Genomic DNA, 19,325 nt, shown 5'->3' with positions numbered 1-19,325 from the left:
AATCACTCCAGCTATTTGCTGTAGTGCTTGCTTTCGGATTTGGACTGGAGCTAATAGTTTCAAAGGTTACTGCATATTTTTCTACTTTATCTTGCTTGAGTTACCGAAGGAAACAGGAAGTTTAATGTATGCAAGATTTTTCTATTGCCCATAAGTGCTATGTCATCTCTGTGAAAGGCCATCAGCCTTCCAGCCTAATGCTGCTGCGGTGATGTTTATTTAAGAGGATTGGTGGCCAGAAATAAGCCACAGTGTCTAATCAGACACAGGCCCTGCCTGGGCACCCTGCCACAACATTTATTGCGTGTGCATTTCTCATAAGCAAAATGGCTACGTACTGAGGAGGATGGAAGGGAAGTCTGGAAGGAATTACGGTGCAAACTGCAGTTCTTAACTTTCTGAGGAGGATTTAAGTGTATGTAAATATACCGAAATGAATGAGGCTGTGTGACTGTGAGTTCCTGAAAGCCAAATGGGGAATGTCTGTGGATGCGTAAGGGCTGAAAAGGAAGAACAGTGTTTAGATCCTGCCAAAGCTCCCTTAAGTCCAGCTAAACATTCCCCTGGAAGAAAATATTTCAGAAGAAAATCAAGAAAGAAATCAGCTGACGAGAGACCAGATTCCTTACCAGCTAAAGAAAATGAAGAAAAAAGCCAATATGAAGTGGGAATTTCAGAAAACATCGAAGTTCTCCCGAAGGGTATGGAATTGGCTTGTTCCTCCCTACAGAGTGTAACAGTGGATGGTGATGCTCTGCCCAGGAGTACAGACCTTTCGGCTGATCTTGTTAAAGCAGAAGTTTTACTGAGTGAAGCCAACAGTGATTCTCGCTGTCGGGACAGTTTTCCCGGTGATAAGCAAAGGCTCACCGAGTCTGCTGAAACAGAGGCATGGTTAAATGAACAAGATAACAGGAGTTCAGAGAAAATCTATACGTGGAAGAGGAAATATTCAGATGAATACAACACAAGAGAATTAGCATTTCAGACGAGAGCAAGTGGTCTTTGTTATGGAAAAGCTGCTAGCTTGGATTCTGCTGTCCACCTTTTAGGGAAACAACACAAAGAAACTGGATTAAACAAAACTTATGGCAGAGTTGTTGAAGACTCTTTAGAAAGCAATAAATCTGAAAAGTTGCATCAGTTGCTTTCTAAGAGAAAAAGTTATCCACCGCTTGAACAAAAGGGATTTTATTCTTCTGATGATGTGTTTTCCCATTTGTCAAATGAAAAAGCAGTCTATAGCATTCCACCAAACAGGAGCAAGGTAAGTATTTCGGCACAGTTACTTTGCAATTTATCTCAAAATAAATATTGAAGCAGTATTTTTTCTGTGTTTGTCTGAAGGCAAAAATGCCTTCAGTGTGCTGTATGCAGATTGTTAACGCATGCTGTGATGCTGCAGTAGTCAGTCATAGGACAGTATGTATTACTTGATCTTTTTCGTAAGTACACCTTTGTACTTCAGGAATATTGATCTATCTGTATGCTGTTTTGCTACCTGTGGTTTGATTTCTTTCCTAATTTTGTAAAAAGATTCTGATGTTAAAATTCTGGGAATTAGAGTGAGTTTTAGGAAGTTGTTTTTCTTCGCATTTAATATCTGTCATCTTGTTATTCCTTTTTAGTCTTGTATCAGATAGAAAGGAATATTTCTAATTCTTTTTTAAAATGGCCAATAGCTACTGAGGAATGATAGAAAGAAATAAGGAGCTTGGCATTGAAAAAGTGGACATAAATCATGTTAATAATGCTCTGCACTTTTAAAAGATCTTTCTTCCAAAACTATGTGCTCTATTAATTACTTAAAAACTATTTTCCTCTCAGGATAGGATTTATTTTTGCTTTACAATAAATCCAAGGTGCGAGGTTAGTTGCAGAGTATCTGAAGGAAGACAGTTTTTTGTTGTTGTCAGTATTCATGCTTACCAGTACAATCCATATTACTGATCCCACCCAACTCATCTTTAGTAGGACTGAAATCTGTCAGTGCGGGTGAAATGCCAGTAGAAGGATATGGTCCAAAACTAATTTCCCTTGCTGTATGGGGATATCTGAGCTTTGAGTTTCAGAGAGAATGGGCATATGGACAAAGGTACTCTTTCCAGCAGTAAGTTAACTGCAGCTGTACTGCTTATTTATTTTTGAAACATGATACAAATTATACTTTTTCGAAGCTTAGATTTTAAGTGCAGATAATGCACTCAATTACAATACAGAGTACACAGTTGTACAAATAGCCTCCTATACATGCGGAGATCTTTGCCCTCTTAAGCTTGACTGGAATTCAGGAACAGCTTAGGGATGTTCTTTGATTTGAACAAAAAGTCATTACTGAGTAGAAGAGTATGAGAGCTTGTCTGCTCAGCCAAGCATGACCACTTTTTCCAGTATGATCAGAGTAATACAAGTTTGTATTTGCCACAATTGTTACTACAGCCAGGCAGATACCCTCCTTACCATAGGGGAAAGGGGAAAAAGAGATTCCTGTTGAGCACCTATATTAACATTGAGGTGGTGATAGTGATAAAACTCATCCCAATTATATGAACGTGAAAACTACTAACAGATTAGGCTAAATGCACAAGCTGCTGAAATGTCTGATTTTCAGTTTAGTTCACTTATTCCACCCAAGATTTTGAGGATAAATGATCTTACATCACGTAGCTTTGACCTGAAAACAAACCAAGGGGGAAAACTAGATTTCAGGCTCTAGCTTAGTTTGCAGAGTCATAAACATTTTTCTTTTGCTGACTTTTGAGAATGAAACAGATATTTGAATAGTTTTCATTTTAGTATAAAACGATAAAGCTGTTTCTAATACAAATCCACAAGGTTCCTGATGCCAGGCTGAACTGGTATACAAGATTTGCAGTTAAAAATCTCATTTTTTACCATTTTGTTTTTATAATTACAGAGATCAGTGGCATCCATTCACCATGTCAGCTTAGTCAATCTGTAATGTATTTTCAGCTCATACGGTGCTGAAGATGAAGCTGAAGGTTGTTGGCTTTTTATACAAAGAGACATACACCAGAGGAAAGTGATGGGTATAGACAGCTAATTTGCACTGTAACAGGAGTACAACATTTTATCCTCTGAAATAGCATGGCAACGACTACAGGATAATGAATGTGTCCTTTGAGTCTCTTTCTGTGACACATTAATTTTTCTTTTCTTCTTATGCACATGACACAAATATTTTGTGATCAGATATGTTCTATTACACTGACTCTGTTTTCCCGTTTGCAAAACTCAAATTACTGGAATATTATTTTCATTCTTAACAATCACTGAGAAAAAGTTTGCCTTGGCCTCATTTCTACAGCCCCTTTTCTTGGTTCTGGAGGTTGACTTCCATGAACAAAGTGTATTCTGATACTGTTCTGGCTTACGGCTCTCCTCGAGCAGATGGCAGCACTAAGGTCAAGAAGCTGTGACTCAAGACTGAAACAGGCTTCCTACAGCAACACTCAATGATGTTTTAGCAAATTGCAGGTAAAATAGAAAATCAAGTCTCTAGATTTGGCTTCTCTACAGAGGATACTGCCATTGTGTCGAAATGAGAAGTAATTTTCAATAAGTATCATCAAAAGGTAGCTACTAGCTGATTTTACCACTAGTTTTTGATGGTTGTCAACTTATGTAGAAGCCAATGACTTCTCTATACCACAGTTTCGACCATTATTATTGAAGTTTAATCTGTGGTATTTTCACTAGTGGTTTATGGATATGATTTTATTCCAGAAAAAGTATGGCTAAACTAATATAGAAACAGAATTATTCATCTACTTACACACCTCAAATGTTGCCCCGGCCGTAAGCTCCTAGATGACTTTTTATCATCTACATAGTGTCTAATACTGTAAATTTATTTGCAGAATTAATGATAACCTGCAAAAAGAAACAAATTAAGCTCAAACACCAAAACCAAATGTGTATTTGAATCATGTTAGAAGCAATATGCTTCGCTTTTTAATAAAAAAAGTTATTTGTATAACCAGCTCATTCAGTAGAATACTTCTTGCTAAGAAGTCATCTGTTTATTATTTCAGATATAACTTCAAATAGTTGTAAGATAACAAGATATTTTCCAACATGTCTGCTATCTTATAATCTTGTGCAATTTATTCATGTAGCACAGCTAGGGGAGGGAGAGTTGTAAGTTGTTCTTCAGGAACATGATCTGCAGACCAAGTCATGAATTCTGCTTTATTAGCATTGCTTGCTTTCTCATAAAACACAAAGCAGATGCAATCCTACTTCTTTAATGCTGGTATTTGGAGAAAATTTATAATATATTTATAACTCTAACTTGACCCAGCAGTCCAGATGAGGCCTCACCAAGCTGAGTGAAGGGAGACAATCACCTACCTCTACTGGCCGAACTCTTTCCGGGATAACACTGGCCTTCTTGACTTCAAGGGCACACTGCTGGCTCACGTCCAACCTGTTGTCCACAGGGACGCTCAGGTCCTGCTCTGCAGAGCTCCTTTTTAGCAGATCAGCCTCCAGCCTGTCCTGGTGCATGGGGTTATTCCTCCTCAGATGCAGAACACTGCAAATGCCTTTGTTGAATTTCAAGAGGTTCCACTTTGCACATCTCTCTAGCCAGTTGAAATCCTTCTGAATGGCAGCAAGTAGCTGTAGAGTATCAGCTTTTACTCCCACTTCGAATCATCAGCAAACTTGCTGAGAGTTCCTTGCAAGTCCCTTCATCCGAATAATGATGAATAAGTTAAACAATACTGGACCCAGTACTGACCCCGGGGACACTGCTAACTATAGTCCTCCCGATTGGCTGTGCAACTCATCACACTGAGATCCGCTATTCAGACTGTTGTTAATCCACCTCACCATCCACTTTTCCAATGCACACTTCTTGAGCTATGAGGATATCATGGAAGATAGTGTCAAAGCCCTTGCTGAAGTCCTAGTAGACAACATTCACTGCTCTTCCTTCATCCATCCAGCCAGTTGTTCCATCACTGAAGGCAATCAGATTGGTTAAGCATACACTTTGGATGAGGATGGTGTATCCATGCTGACTACTGATCCCTTTCTTATCTTCCATGTAAGATGGCCTTCAGAAGGAGCCGATCATATAATCATAGAATGGTGTGGGCTGAAAAGGACCACAGTGATCATCAGAGAAGGGCCACAAAGCTGGTGAGGGGTCTGGAGCACAGGCCTTATGAGAAGCGGCTGAAGGAGCTGTACTGTTCAGTCTGGAGAAGAGGAGGCTCAGGGGAGACCTTATTGCTCTCTGTAACTACCTGAAGGGAGGTTGTTGTGAGCTGGGGGTCAGCCTCTTCTCTCATGTAACTGGTGATAGAAGAGAATGGCTTCAAGCTGCACCAGCGGGGTTTTAGGCTGGATGTTGGGAAATACTACTATTCTGTAAGAGTGGTGAAGCACTGGAATGGGCTGCCCAGGGAGGTGGTGGAGTCACCGACTCTGGAGGTGGTCAAGAAGTGTTTAGATTTCGTGTTGAGGGACATGGTTTAGTGAGATCTATTGGTGATAGGTGGATGGTTGGACTGGATGATGATGTAGGTCTTTTCCAACCTTGGTGATTCTATGATTCTGTGATCAAGTTTCAACCCCCCTGCTACGTGTAGGGTAGCCAACCATTAGACTAGGCTGCCCTGAGCCACATCCAGCCTGGTCTTGAATGCCTCCAGGGATGGGACATCCACAACCTCTTTGGGCAACCTGTTCCAGTGCGTCACCAACCCTCTATGTGAAAAACTTCCTCCTAATGTCTAATCTAAACCTTCCCTGTCTCTAAAACCATTCCCCCTTGTCCTACCACTATCCACCCTCGTAAACAGGCGTGGATAGCAATAAGACAAAGGGGAATGGTCCGTTTCATCACCTTTCCAAGAATTTGAGATGAGGCTGACTGGCCTATAGTTCCCTAGATCCTCTTTCTTGACCTTTTTGAAGACTGGGGTGACTTCTACTTTCTTCCAGTCCGCAGGCACCTCTTCTGATTGCCATGACCTTTCAAAGATGATTGAGAATGGCCTAGTATTGATGTCCACCAGCTCCCTCAGCACTCATTAGTGCATCCCATCAAGGCCCATGGGCTTGTGAATGTCAGATTTGTGTGGATGATTTCTAACACAGTCCTCCTCAACCAGGGAAGGTGCCTCCTTTCTCCAGACTTTCTGCTGAATCTCCTAGGTCAGGGACTCCTGAGGACTGGCCATGGTGGTGAAGACTGAGGCAAGGGAAGCATTTAGTATCTCTGCTTTCTGTGTATCCTCTGTCAACAGGGTTCCTGCCCTATTCAGTAACAGAGTTAATTTTTTAACTAGTTTTTCATTCATTATTTATGTGTTTGAAAAAGCTGTTTTTGTCCTTGACATCTCTAGCCAGATTTAATTCCATATGGGCCTTGGCCTTCCTCATCACATTTTTCTCTGACAATGTCCCTGTATTCATCCCATGTAGCATGTCCCTATTTCCACTACCTATACATTTCCAGCTTATGTTTGAGCTTTGTCAGGAGTTCCATATACTCATTTAAAGCTCATTAGCTCTTTTCCCATTCCCAATGCAGTTGATTTATTACTGATTTAAAACAGTATTTTGCATATTTGAAGGCTGTTGTCGCATTTCCAGTAAGTTTTCCATACTTCAGACTAAATAAACACAATTTTTCAGTCTTTCCTGAGAAGTCATGCATTTTTAGGTCTTTGTCTTTTTTGTTTTTCTCTTCTGGAATTCTCCAACTCTTCCAGAAGTTTTAAAGGGTGTTGTCCAAAGCTGGTCACACAGCCCCTTTGAGCTTTAAAAGAGCTGAATAGGAGCCTTTTACGTTTATGGCCAAATGGAAATTCACAAAGTCCAACTGTAACGTCAAGGGAGATGAGTTCTTGTGATCACATGCAAGTTCAAATTCCATTCGTATAACTCTACTTCCCTCAGCATGCTGTCAAACAATCTTATTGAAACACAACACATAGCTAACTACTTAGCTACTTAAATGGAAAATAAATGCTTCTGTTTTGTTCAATAGTCAGGAATGTTTCTGTTGAAATAAGCATTTCAAAATGTTGATAATTAATGTGTTTTTTATTTTTTTATTTTTTTCAGACATTTCTCTTTTTGAGCTAGCAGACATCAGAATACATTTCATTCATAATACATCGTAAATCTGCATTCTGTACATCTGTATCCCATTCTCTACTTTTGTATGTTTAAGTCAATTATATCCAGTTTAGACTTGCTTCAAAACATTTGGCATAGGATGGAATCAGAGAAAGACTCCTTATAGTGTATACTAGTTTGTTCTTTGGTTTCAGAATGACATTACTGAGATCAGCAACTTCTGAGCTTGAGGTTCTTTGATCTATTGATTTTGTATATTGAATTATGTGGAGCGTATGTATAGACACAACTATAAACACTAGTTCTCCCAGTAAGAAGCATGAAATAGAGTATTCAGTGCCATTTGAGAGTGATCTTGAGATACTAGAGCTGGCTACAGAATTAGCTCTGTCGCTTTTTCTTGTATAACTTGTAATTTGAAGGCTTTATGATATAATTTGAAGAGTAAACAACTGCTCAAGTTGGTGTGAACTCAACAATTTGTTCCATGCTCAAGGAATGAATGGGGTCCACTAAAGATTACAGTGGGGTTGGTTTGATAGGTCTGTGGGATATCCAAATAAATGTTTGCATAGATTAATTTGTTTTGAAGAATAAATTTCAACAGTAAAAGATTTGTTTGTCCCTACCTATTTTCAATTCTAGTTTTTCTAAGAAATTGATATTATAAATACTGAAGTTAATGCATGGTTAGTAGTATGTATAATGACATATTTTTGGTAAGATCTACTGTTTCTCTGGCGTCTTATTTTCTGGGGGTAGTATTTTACTTGTTAAGTACTTCCAAGTTAATAGGATGTCCTGCAAATTACAGCTCATGTTTGTAAGTATGAGAAAATACTTTGCTCTTTGACTCGCCATTTCTCTCATTTGTATTTTTTTATTTTTTAAATGTGAATCCAGTGTTTATGATGAAGTCTGAAATCTTAGCCTCAGATTCTGAAATACCTTAATTAAGGGACAGGAATGCTCAGGTTGTCACATATCTCATGCTTACATTGGCATTCCTCAACCTGTATTTAAAGGGGCTACCTTTGTGAATAGAAAACAACTTCAGTTTCTTCAGCTGACCAGCCAGGGCTGGGAGTGGTGCTCAGAGAATTTTTGATTAAAGCCCTGCTCGTCTTAGGACAAACTAAATACCTGTTTTAGCCATCCAGAACTTGCACTGAAAAGTTGCTTAGTGGTCAGTTTCAGAACTGTTTTCCTTGTGTTTGTGTCCATAGTTACAAATGTTTGCATGTAACATCAGATACAAACATGACCTTCAGAAATTGCCTTCATTTCCAAAATCATATTTTGCTGGAAGAATCTGTGCACTCAAATATGCTGTGTTTGCACTCTGCAGTTTGAAACACACACAGCCAGCACAGTCCAATGAACCGTGAAGGAGGCTGAAGGTTTGAACCTAGCTCTAAGAAATGACCATTAGCAGATTACACTGTTTGATTGCTTATGTTAAAATATATTAAAAATGTGACACTTAAGGATTACACACAAAGGATTTTCTCAAAATTGCAGGAAAAATAGTGTTGTTGGTTGGGGTTTTTTTTATTTTTATTTTTTTAAACTGGACATCTGGCACTTCCAGATGATGTCATCTTATTCAGAAGCGTTGGCCGGATAAGTAGTAAATGGTTGACTTAATTTATACTGTAGTCTGGTTGTTCTGTCATGAATAGAAACTAAAGCTACTGAAAAAATATTTAGTTTGCTTTCTTGCTTTGAAATACCAAAGAATAAAGGTAACTAATAGAAGGGGTCTTTATGTTTCAGGCAAATTTCATAGATTTTTACAAGAAAATTTTGAGAGATTTTAAGTTGATCTTTTGCCACCTTGAATTCCCTGTTTTTTCATATGTAAAACTCATACATCCTATATTTTCTTGTGTAAATATTTTGTGCAGGACTTGTGCCCCTAGGTATTTCTAAACAATTAGAAATAGCTGCAAGTGTTTATTTTCAGTATTTAAAAAAAAAAAAAAATTCCTATGATTTTTTCTTTAAAATGTTTGATGCAGACATTAGGAAGCAAAAATGCTATTGGTTGTTTGGAGGTTATTGATGGGCTAGTCTAATAGTTCAATGGTTTTGCTTTCCAGTAGTGGTATCCTTCCCTTACCTATAGCCAGCAGATATGATGGCATTTGATAAGTATCTGAAAACTGGTTTCACAACCTGTAATTTTATGTCTGCTTGGATAGAAAATAATTGAATTTGATCCCTTTAAACTTATTTACAATTTGATAGATGGCTGTAAATGCCCATTGTCCCCTATAATTATGAAAATTGGTTGAAGTTCAGTAGTTCCATTGCCTTGATACGCTCTTCCTTTCGTCCCCCACTTCCCAGTGCTTCCCCCCACCTCCAGTTAGGAGTTAACGGAGTAGCACTAGGAAGAAAGCTGCATCTCTTTGTTCCTGACTGTGTTTTGTGTAGCTTTAATGAGAGAAAGAAGCCATAATTTCCAGCCTGGTCTGTCTGCATTCCCCCAGGAAGGCATCAGACAGAATATGATGTCTGAATTCAGAAATTTCAAGGCCAGGAGACATTGTTATGACTATCCACTAGAAAGCAGTATTTGTATGCAAAATTCCCAGTGTTTGCCATCTTTCTTGCTTTATCTGACACAGAGAATAATAGAAGAAAATACAAAATGAAATGCTCCAAATGTGGGATAGAATTTTCAATTATGATCTTTCAGCTTTCAATTATTCTTAAAATGCTTCATAGAAAATGTTTTGCTAAAATCATTGTCATCATTTTTCACTATAAATGACTGTTTCATCAATGAATTCCACAAAAGAATGGGTTATAATTTAACCTGTTTTAAGAGAGGAACTAACTAAATAAATACTAAATGAAGTTTAATACAAATATGGATATTATACAGATGGAATATCTGCCTGTAACACATTTTATTTTGTATTTAGTTATATAATACGTACATAAAGTGGGTATGATAAATAAAAGTTGATTAATTTTCAAATTAGCATAATTAAAATTAAAACTAATCAGCATAAACATATTTGAATATTTCTCATTATGTAAGAGTATTATATTGTCCCCAGAAACTGAGGTTGAGAATAGGCTGAAGCAAATTGTGCTATAAATTTTATGTTTCATATGAAGACAGCAAGAATTTGTAGAGATGCAACATAAAATAATTTGGTGTGTGAATAATCATTCATATATGCAGTTGCTAAAGAAAGAAAAACCTTTGCTACTGAAGGGTGTTTTTCTGGAACATTTTAAACGCTTTTTAGTGTTCGATCTGTTGTAATACTTATATTCATTGTATTTTAGATATCTGATATCCATGTTACTGGAGAGTCAGAGGACATGTCTGCTAAAGAGAGATTGCTCCTGTGGTCACAGCAGACAACTGAGGGTTATGCTGGAATCCGTTGTGAAAATTTCACTACCTGCTGGCGAGATGGAAGATTATTTAATGCCATCATTCATAAATACAGGTAAGTACTCTGTTCTCTTGAGAAATATCAATTACGGCATTGTAATGTGCATGGAGAGACTCTGTGGTTATCTTGCCTATAAATAGCACTGCAGCTGTAGAGATGACACTAGCTCTTTCTGGGCAGTCCTTTGCTTCTTGGAGACATAAGATGCCTTATTAGCCCTTTCGTGTCCCTCATTCCTCAGAGGAGAGACCCCATGAAACCTGCACATCCTTCAAGGGTCACCTCCAAGCTGTTGAGAAGAGTGCACCTGAAGTTCTAGTTCCCTGTCTTCTTCATATTCCCTTTGGTCATACATCAGTGTACAGGCAGGGTCAAGTCAGAGCTAAACTGTGCTCTCTAAATCTGCAGTCCAAATCTGCACTGCTGATTATGTCCCTCAACTACTGCATTACCTGAGATATGCCTTAATTCCCCACATTCTTCCCTGTTTGACTTCACTGATTCTCTGGAACTGAGAACTTCTGCAGTTTCTCTGCTTGGAGCTGAGATGTACTCTGTGCCTTCTGGAAGACCACAGGGCATTCTCATGGAAAATGAGACCAGTTCACTGGAGCGTTCCCAGAATTAGGAGGGCACTGTTCTTGCTCTCTCTTTCTATGTTTTTGTGACCACACAGTTTAGCACTGATAAAACCATTGATGACTTCAGGATACACTAGATTTACTTACTACTTGAAGATGTCTGCTGATGAGATCTAGTCTAATTCTAGATTGTAATTAAGAACAGGGGTCTCTTGATAAAATTGACTTTGGCATCAGAGCTCAGCAGACGAACAAGATTGAAGATCAGCACTTTGCTCAACCTTGCCTATTGTTTGATGTCTCTCTGTATTTTATTGCTCCTATCTTGAATATGGAGGTTTGGAGGTTTGTTTTTTATGGAACTACACAGAGAGAAGAGTCTTCTTGCCATTGGGCTAATTAGAGAGAACTGACTTGTCTCTCACTTACAAGGCTTGCAAATTCTAGATTATATTACAGCACGAGTGCAGAGCTTATGTAGTATGCTTTGAGGTATATCATGAGGAAGTTTGAAGGTATGTGATTTTCTTGGTATAATACTGAAGGAAGAGTCCTAAATAAGGCATATTAAATTTGTCCCTTTCTATGCAGATCATCTGTTTTTGGGGGGATTTCCTCTTATGAAACCACTTATCACAGAAAGAAATCTGGGAAGAAGCAAGCATGCATGCAGTACAGGGACTAGAACAGTGAAGTGAAATGGGAGACAAATGAGTCAGGCAGATACGTTCAGCTCCTCAAGCAGTGCATAGAAAGGCCGTAACCATGAAAGATGCTCTGAGTCCCAGAGAAGATAGCTGTGACAGTTCATAACTTTAAGGCAACATGAAGTTGCATCTGAATCAATGAATTGTTTTTCTGACTAATGCTTCTGTACTGGATAGCCAGTGAGGGGGGAGGTGCATGCCAACAAGAAAGTCTTCTTTAGTAAGGTTGGCAAGGCAAAGGGAAATAACTGGCAAAGGACTGGGCTGTTTTGTTGTTGTTGTTGGTTTTTTACTTCAGGACAGAACAGCTAAAAAAATTAAAACAGCACAGATGAAAATTTGAAAAAAATGAACCATTTGAAAGACACAAAAGGAGAGGGAGGGAAAAAAAAAGAAAAGAACATATAAGATGAAATAATACAAAATATTTCTTAGATCTTTTTCAGAGGCTTGTGCCAGGTCTTCTTTTGGTGAACAGCATGGTCCTTACATCTTAGCAACTTGTAGTTGTTGTACAGATCAGTTAAAAACTAGAATTCTGTCCTCTGGCTGTGCAATTGTTAATGTTCTGGGGTATTACTAACTACCTGCAGTTGCTCTGTTAAAGTGCTGTTTTTGGCAGTGCTCTGACAGTTTCATTCATGGCTTTTTGGCTAGGAAACAGGCACCTATGACATGAGTGCTTTGCATAAAGCAGATAATTCAATGGCTGAGGTTCACTGTCTCCTGAGTAAGTGCAGAGTTCCCCTTTTATGTGCTTCTATGCCTGTTTCCATTTAGCTCATCCTGTTCCTGTAAACATACATGTTTAAAGTCTTTATCTGATGTTTTTCTGCTCTGAGAGGTCATAGTTCTTGAGCTCCGTCACCTCACTGATGAAATCAATGAAATTCTTCCACTGATTTCATTGAGCTTCTATGTTTGTTTTTTTTTTCCTTTTCAATTTTGTGCCATTTAAATAGAGATAATAATTTCCAGCTATTGCTCACAAGATTGGAACGGTCTTTCCAAACAGTTGCCTGATATTTTTAACTACAGTGTTTTATTCCAGAGAACAAAAATAAACTTAGCTTATGCTCATATTGGTAAGTAGGTTAAATACTAACAGAATGCACATATTTCTGACCATGGCTCTCCATATGCTCAGTTTGTCTGTTATAGTAGTTCCCAGACTCCATTCTGCAGAGCAGAGGTGTTCTCAGAAGTTAGGCTGTATGTCTGCAAATGCTGCTGGCTGGCATGCTCCAGGGCAGAGAAGCTCCAGACACCAGCATGTGCTGCGGACTGTGCAGCTGGAAAGCAGTCTGGCAGAAAATGACCCAGGAGTCCTGGTGGACACAATCTTGAATGTGAGCCAGCAGCAGGCCTTGCAGCGGTGAAGGCTAATGGTGTCCTGGTCTGCTTTAGGCAGCATTGCCAGCAAGTTAAGTGAGGTGATTTCTCCCCTTTACGCAGTACTGGTGAGGCCACAGTGCTGGGCTTCCCTGTACAAGAGAGTCATGGGCATACTTGAGAGAGATGTGTGAAGGGTCACAAAAGTGATTAAGAGGCTAAAGCAACTCCCCTGTGAGGAAAGGATGAGAGATCTGGGACTGTTCAGCTTAGAGGAGGCTCAGGGGCATCTTATCAATGTCTACAAATAGCTGAAGGGAGGGTGCACAGCTAGGCTCTTTTCAGTGGTGCCCAGTGACAAGTGGCAGTAGGCACAAACTGAAACAAGAGGTGCTGTCTGACCATCAGGAAACACTTCTGTGCTGTGGGGTGGCTGAGCATTGGCACAGGTTGCCTAGAGGCTATAGAGTCTCCTACTTGGAGATGTCCAAAAGCTGCACCTTGTTCTGGGTAACCTGCTTGGGCACAGGAGGTTTGGACAGGATGACCTTTTGAGCTCCCTTCTATCCTTATCTGTGCTGTGATTTTCTGGCCCAGACGGTGGTGTGGATGTGGTGTGGCCACCTCAGAGCATGCCTGTGGGTGTGGAGTGCTCTGAGGAGCACGTGTGCCAGTCACAGTGCAACGTGGCAACTCCTCCTGTGCCAGGTATGCTGTGCTCATCAGAGATGCCTTTGCTTTATGAAAATACCACACAGCTGCCCCACCCTGGGCCAGGAGGAATGCCAGCTTACTGCAAGAACTGAATGAATAAACAGGGATAGGGCTCCTCAACAGGAATACAGCTGCCAGCCAGTCACAGAGTCACTGAATCACCAAAGGTGGAAAAGACCTCCAAGATAATCCGGTATAGCCATCTACCTACCATCAATATTTCCCCACTAAACCATGCCCCCAGTACCACATTCAAACATATTTTTGAACACAAAGTTGTGCTCACAGCCCTGACACCATGGCCGATGTCTTTCCTGGATGTGCTGTTCAGAGCATGAACTATGTGGGTCCAGTATGATCCTGCAAGTGGCTAGGAGATGTCACTGTCTAGCTCTAGACAACAGGGTATTGGAATAGCAGATTATAATTATTAATGAATGTATGCATGAGTTTCCAGTGAGTTTGCAATCTTCTTTAAATAATAAGAAAATAATGATATGAATGACAGAAATGAGGGGAAAAATGTTTTTATGTGAGATATTTGGTCTGTAATATAGCTAATATGTGATTTGTGTAAGAAGGTTGCTCGTGTTTTCAGAATGTTCCAGCAGTCTGTGCTTATAGGGTAAGATGGAAGATTGCTCTTCTGAACTTCCAAAGAGTATGTAAAACCTCAATTTTAAAACATTCTGTAAGTGATTACAGAATGTTTACGTTACATTTGGATTTTGTGTTGAGGGACATGGTTTAGTGAGTAGTATTGGTGACAGCTGATGGTTGGACTGGATGATGAAGGCCTTTCCCAACCTTGGTGATTCTGCGATTAAATGCCTGGGAAATTAATTGGGCTCCATGCCAGCTTCAAGAGCTGGCTCTGAGAGCTCTGCTAAGGCCCTCAATTTTGCTTTTCATAGTTATGCCGTGAGAATATTTGTTTTTATGCGGACAGAACAAATCTGTCAACTTTAAAAGTCAGTTTTATTACTGGACTTTATGATGCTTGTTAATTACACAGTTTTATTTAAATATATCAGTTTTCAGACTGTTATTGAACTCCGCATCATTCTTTGAATGTATGATCAAGTCCATTATGAAGGGTTACACATAAGCCCAGCTTAATTTTTCACTTAAGACATGTTATTTGCTTCAGCGTGTTGTGTTGGAAGAAATGTGACTTCAGGCAGTTTAAAAAGTACATGTTGTTTCTTTCATGACATGATATCATACATAGCAAAAACCTGTAAGCCAGACTTCAAAGTTGGAGACTGACTTTAATCAGCTCATAATGCCCAGGTTTTCCCAGAGATATTGCCACATGCATGCCTGGGTCTTAGTCTTGCATCTCTAGACAGTAGACTGTACTTCAGGTGAATGTGCTTGATTTGTGTTTCCATTTTCTTATGTATGTGCTTTTCTCCCAGGAAGAAGAAATGCTCATTTTGTAGAACTGTGTACTGCTGATAAAATGAATAGAAACAGTTGATATCTACAGATAATGAATGCTACTCCTATTTCATTAAGAGTTGTATACGAGATTGGAGCTAATAGTCTTAATTACAGATCTACATTACACTTCAAAGACACATTTGTTTTAAAACAAAGGACTTTCTAATGAAAAATTACCAAGAGTGACATCAAAGTAATAAGCTGCTTGTTCTTTTTTTTTTTTCAACCTCAAACATACCTGAGCTGCACAAGAAATGCAGACAATTTCAGTTAAGAAGTCTCTAAAAGAAAAATAAGTTAATAAACAGCAAAAGTAATAGCAGAATTATGTAAGTCATATGCTTTCATGGCACCTATATATACTTTGTTAACAGTGGTGGCTACCAGCACTCAGAAAACACACCCAAACATACTACCCATAATAATTTCAGTCACGATGTAGTACAGAGGTAGTAAGAGAATATTTAACATCAGACACACATGGTATTTGATAAGAAGTGTGCACTCCTTTCTACATTTTGTTTTCATGTTTTTAAATACTAGTTTCAGGTATTGAGTTTGTTTCAGTGGGTTCAATTCAGGCTGTTCTGTCTGACTTGGTGTAACGTGGAGCAGGCATGGCTTGTGCCGACATATTGCATGTGAGGATACACATTGGCACAGCCAGGGTCATGCTACAGAAATGACCAGCAATTAAAGAGTCACGGGCCCTTGATCCAGTTTTCTTTATGCCATAAGTGCCTGTCCAGTTATGTCTGAACTTCCACTCCTAGGTGAGTTTCAACAACCATACGAAACAAAGAGGCGATGTTTAGGAAAAAAGGTGTGAATAAACTAAATTCTTAAAACTCAGTGATTAGGGCAGGCAGCAATTTGATGAACAAATTGGACAGTAGTACACACATGAGGGGCTTCAGACAATAAAATAAGTGAGGTCATTTCATGTAATTCTATACAAAAGCTTACTGAGACCATGTGAATACTGCAGTGTACATATTTGAGCACTACATAACAGGAAAGCAAAATATTAGAAATGTTCCGAGAGAGAAAGTGATAATAAATAGTTCAAAGAGATGCATTTTGAGCAGAAGTTAAAATAACAGTGTCTGTGTTAGAAGAAAAATGTGTATGGGGCCAGATAGCATGCATCCCAGATCCTGAAGGAACTGGTCAGTGTGGTTGCTAAGCCACTCTCTCAAATGTTGTAATTGTTAAGTGAAGTGACCCTTTTTGTGACCAAAAAAGGGAAATGTCCCTCCCGTTTGGAAGAAAAGTAGAAAGGAGGACTCGGGAGCTACAGGCTTGTTGAGCTTCATATCTGCGTCTGGAAAGATCATGGAGCATATCCTCCTGGAAGCTGTGTTAAGGGACATGCAAGATGAGGAGGTGATCTGAGACAGCCAGCATGGCATCACCAAGGGCAGATTTTGTTTACCAGTATGGTGGCCTTCTGTGATGGAGTAGTGGCATCAGTAGACCAAGGGAGAGTGACTGATGCTGTCTATCTGGACTTCTGTAAGGCCTTTGACATGATCACACACAACATCCTTATCTCTAAATTTTAGAGAGAGGGATTTGAAGGGACACTATAGAGTGGATAAGGAATTAGCAGGAAGGCTGCAAGCCGGAAGGTTCTGTTCAATGGATCTGTGTCTAGCTGGAGGCCAGTGATGAGTGGTGTCCTTCAGGGGTCCATCTTAGGATCAATGCTGCAGCACCTTTCTTACGAAGGCAGACTGAGGGAGTTGGTCTTCACCCTGGAGAAGAGAAGGCTCTGGGGAGACCTAATTACTGCCTTCTAGTACTTAAAAGGAGCTTTTAAACAGGAGGTAGACTGACCTTTTACATGGTCTGATAGTAATAGGAGAAGGAGGAATGGCTTTAAATTAGAAATGGAGAGATTTAGATTAGATATTAGGGAGACATTCATTACTCAGAGCTGTTTCAGCCTTGTGCAGGACAGCATGACATGTACATATAGATGAGTGAATGCTGAGCTCCTGGATGGCAGTGTTTATGGCCTCCCTTTGATGTTAAAACATGTTGCAGGCGATCAGGTACTGACATGAATACATTCCTTAAGGGGAGGGACAGGGCTACCTCAATTTACAGTAACATGTTCAGCCCTGTGGGGAATGAATGAATGCAAAAGAAAACCTTAAAATGCTAGGGGATATGTTTTAAATAAAGAGATTAGTTGCATCTGCTAGTTTTGGCTTGCTGTTTTGTAGCTTGTAATTTATTGTTACCCAGCCTTAACAAAAAAAAAAAAAGTCAGTTTGGTTGTGTTCTCCTCTCTATCATTGCTCAGAAATGTGTATGTTACTGTTTTCAAGGGTTTTTGTTATGTAAAAGAAACTAATTTGCCATTAGGATGTAGCAATTTGGGAAAATATAAACAGTGTTTAGGATAATTAAAAATATTGACAAACAGACATTTGTGTAATGTGATTTGCCTGAGTATGCAAATAGCTTTTGATTTTAGAAATATTGAGTAACCTCAGCTACAGTGTAGTTGGAGGCACCCTGAAAAATGTCTTTTGGTACAGGCTGTATTAAAATAGTACTGGAGACTGGCTTATAATTTTAATGTCTTGTGATGTTTTGTTTAGCCTTTGTGGGTACCAGATGGGAAGCTTCCAGACATTTGAAATGGTTATTTTCAGATCTGGACTTAAAATGATCCTTCTATATGTTGTGCTGGATCCTACTGCAAAGTAGCAGCTGAATGAAAGATAACAGTTTTCTTTTTTTGCAGTAACTGATAAGAAAAAAAGTCATACTGGGATGAAATCAGAGCTTTTCTCTTATTTTGGTGAAATGGAAATAAATTGGAAAAAGAAAAAAAAAAAAAAAAAAAAGGTTTGGATTGAAAGGCCATCTTTTCACACCAGTTTCACGTGTCTCCTGCTCTTAGATCATCAGTAAAGACCAGAACACCCTAGGGTGTCAGAAAACTTTGTCCAAAAGTGCCTCGTGTCTGAGCACTGATGGGGTGGTGTGTGGTTAGGTAGATAAATAAGATAAACAGGGAGAGGTCTTGGTCTTCTGGCAATGCATTTGGCACATCTGTGATACGTGAAGGAACGCTTGTTTCCAAGGCAGGGTGGCACAAGGAGCCTTTAGGAAATCTGGTTTTGATCTCCTTGTGTTAACCCCCCCCCCTTCCCTGTTGATAACATGAATCCCACTGGCAAGCTAGGGCATTCCAGCAGTGACTGCCTGGACTTGGAAGGAGTTTTCTCACCAAGCAGAGCAGAAAAATCATTTAGTTGGATTTCTTCATCGACTTTTTGATATTCAGACAGTCCAAGGAAAAGTATGTGATTTACACTCCAAGGAAAAGTATGTGATTTATGGTTATTTCTGCAGAACACAAAGTGTGGGTTGAGGTTAATGAATATGAGCCTTTTCCTATTTAAATTTAATCATAGGGAAAAGAATTGGCAAACTTGTATAGCATTACTGTTTCTAAAATGATGTTATCTCATATTACAAAGAGAATGTAAAATCTGGTTTTAAAGCTAGTGAAAGGATGGAATGAGATCCCTTCTGGTTTCATTCATGCAAATAGCAAGGTTGAAATCTTTGTCACAAAACCTCCTGCCAAGTTGTGATTAGGTTTTGTTAGCTTTTTGCTAAAGCTGAACTCCACAATTAACTAGTAGGACTTGGATCTTACAATGCTTCATTTGTGTCTTTATCTAAATCAGTTTCTATGACAAGTCACAGGTAAGGTTTTGCTGTGCTAACAAAGGTGGGGCATGAGGATTCAGTCTGGTTTTTAAAACTCACGCACAATAGAAGGAATAATCTAATTAGCCATTATATATGTTTAGGGGCTAAATAAATAAGGAAAAATACCCCTCAAATGCCCTTAATTTTAGTGCAGCTAAAACATTATTTTTCTATTGGAAATCTTTATAGTGCATACTGAGATATCTGAGGAATACTCCAGAAATGTGTCTGTAGCATGCCCTTGTTACAGTACTTGCAGGTCATGTCAA

At 39.1% G+C, this 19,325-nt stretch overlaps 2 protein-coding genes across 2 annotated transcripts in view; both read left to right on the top strand.

The window, feature by feature from the left end:
- The window catches only part of DST (dystonin), a 293,027-nt gene that overhangs the window by 123,259 nt on the left and 150,443 nt on the right, over positions 1-19,325 (top strand). The window contains 1 exon segment of the mRNA XM_042829656.1: positions 10,426-10,592. Coding sequence (XP_042685590.1) covers positions 10,426-10,592 — 167 coding nt within the window.
- LOC122166162 lies at positions 180-5,145 on the top strand. The gene is made up of 2 exons (XM_042829737.1): positions 180-1,267; positions 4,328-5,145. The coding sequence occupies exons 1-2, from the start codon at positions 473-475 to the stop codon at positions 4,334-4,336; spliced, it is 804 nt and encodes a 267-aa protein (XP_042685671.1). The 5' UTR covers positions 180-472; the 3' UTR covers positions 4,337-5,145.

Source organism: Centrocercus urophasianus, unplaced genomic scaffold (assembly GCF_019232065.1).
Source record: "Centrocercus urophasianus isolate 14NV4802_14NV808 unplaced genomic scaffold, USGS_Curo_1.0 seq_10, whole genome shotgun sequence".
Lineage (NCBI taxonomy): Eukaryota > Metazoa > Chordata > Aves > Galliformes > Phasianidae > Centrocercus > Centrocercus urophasianus.
The sequence above is the reverse complement of the archived record's forward strand: the minus strand, read 5'-3'. Positions and strand labels throughout refer to the sequence as shown.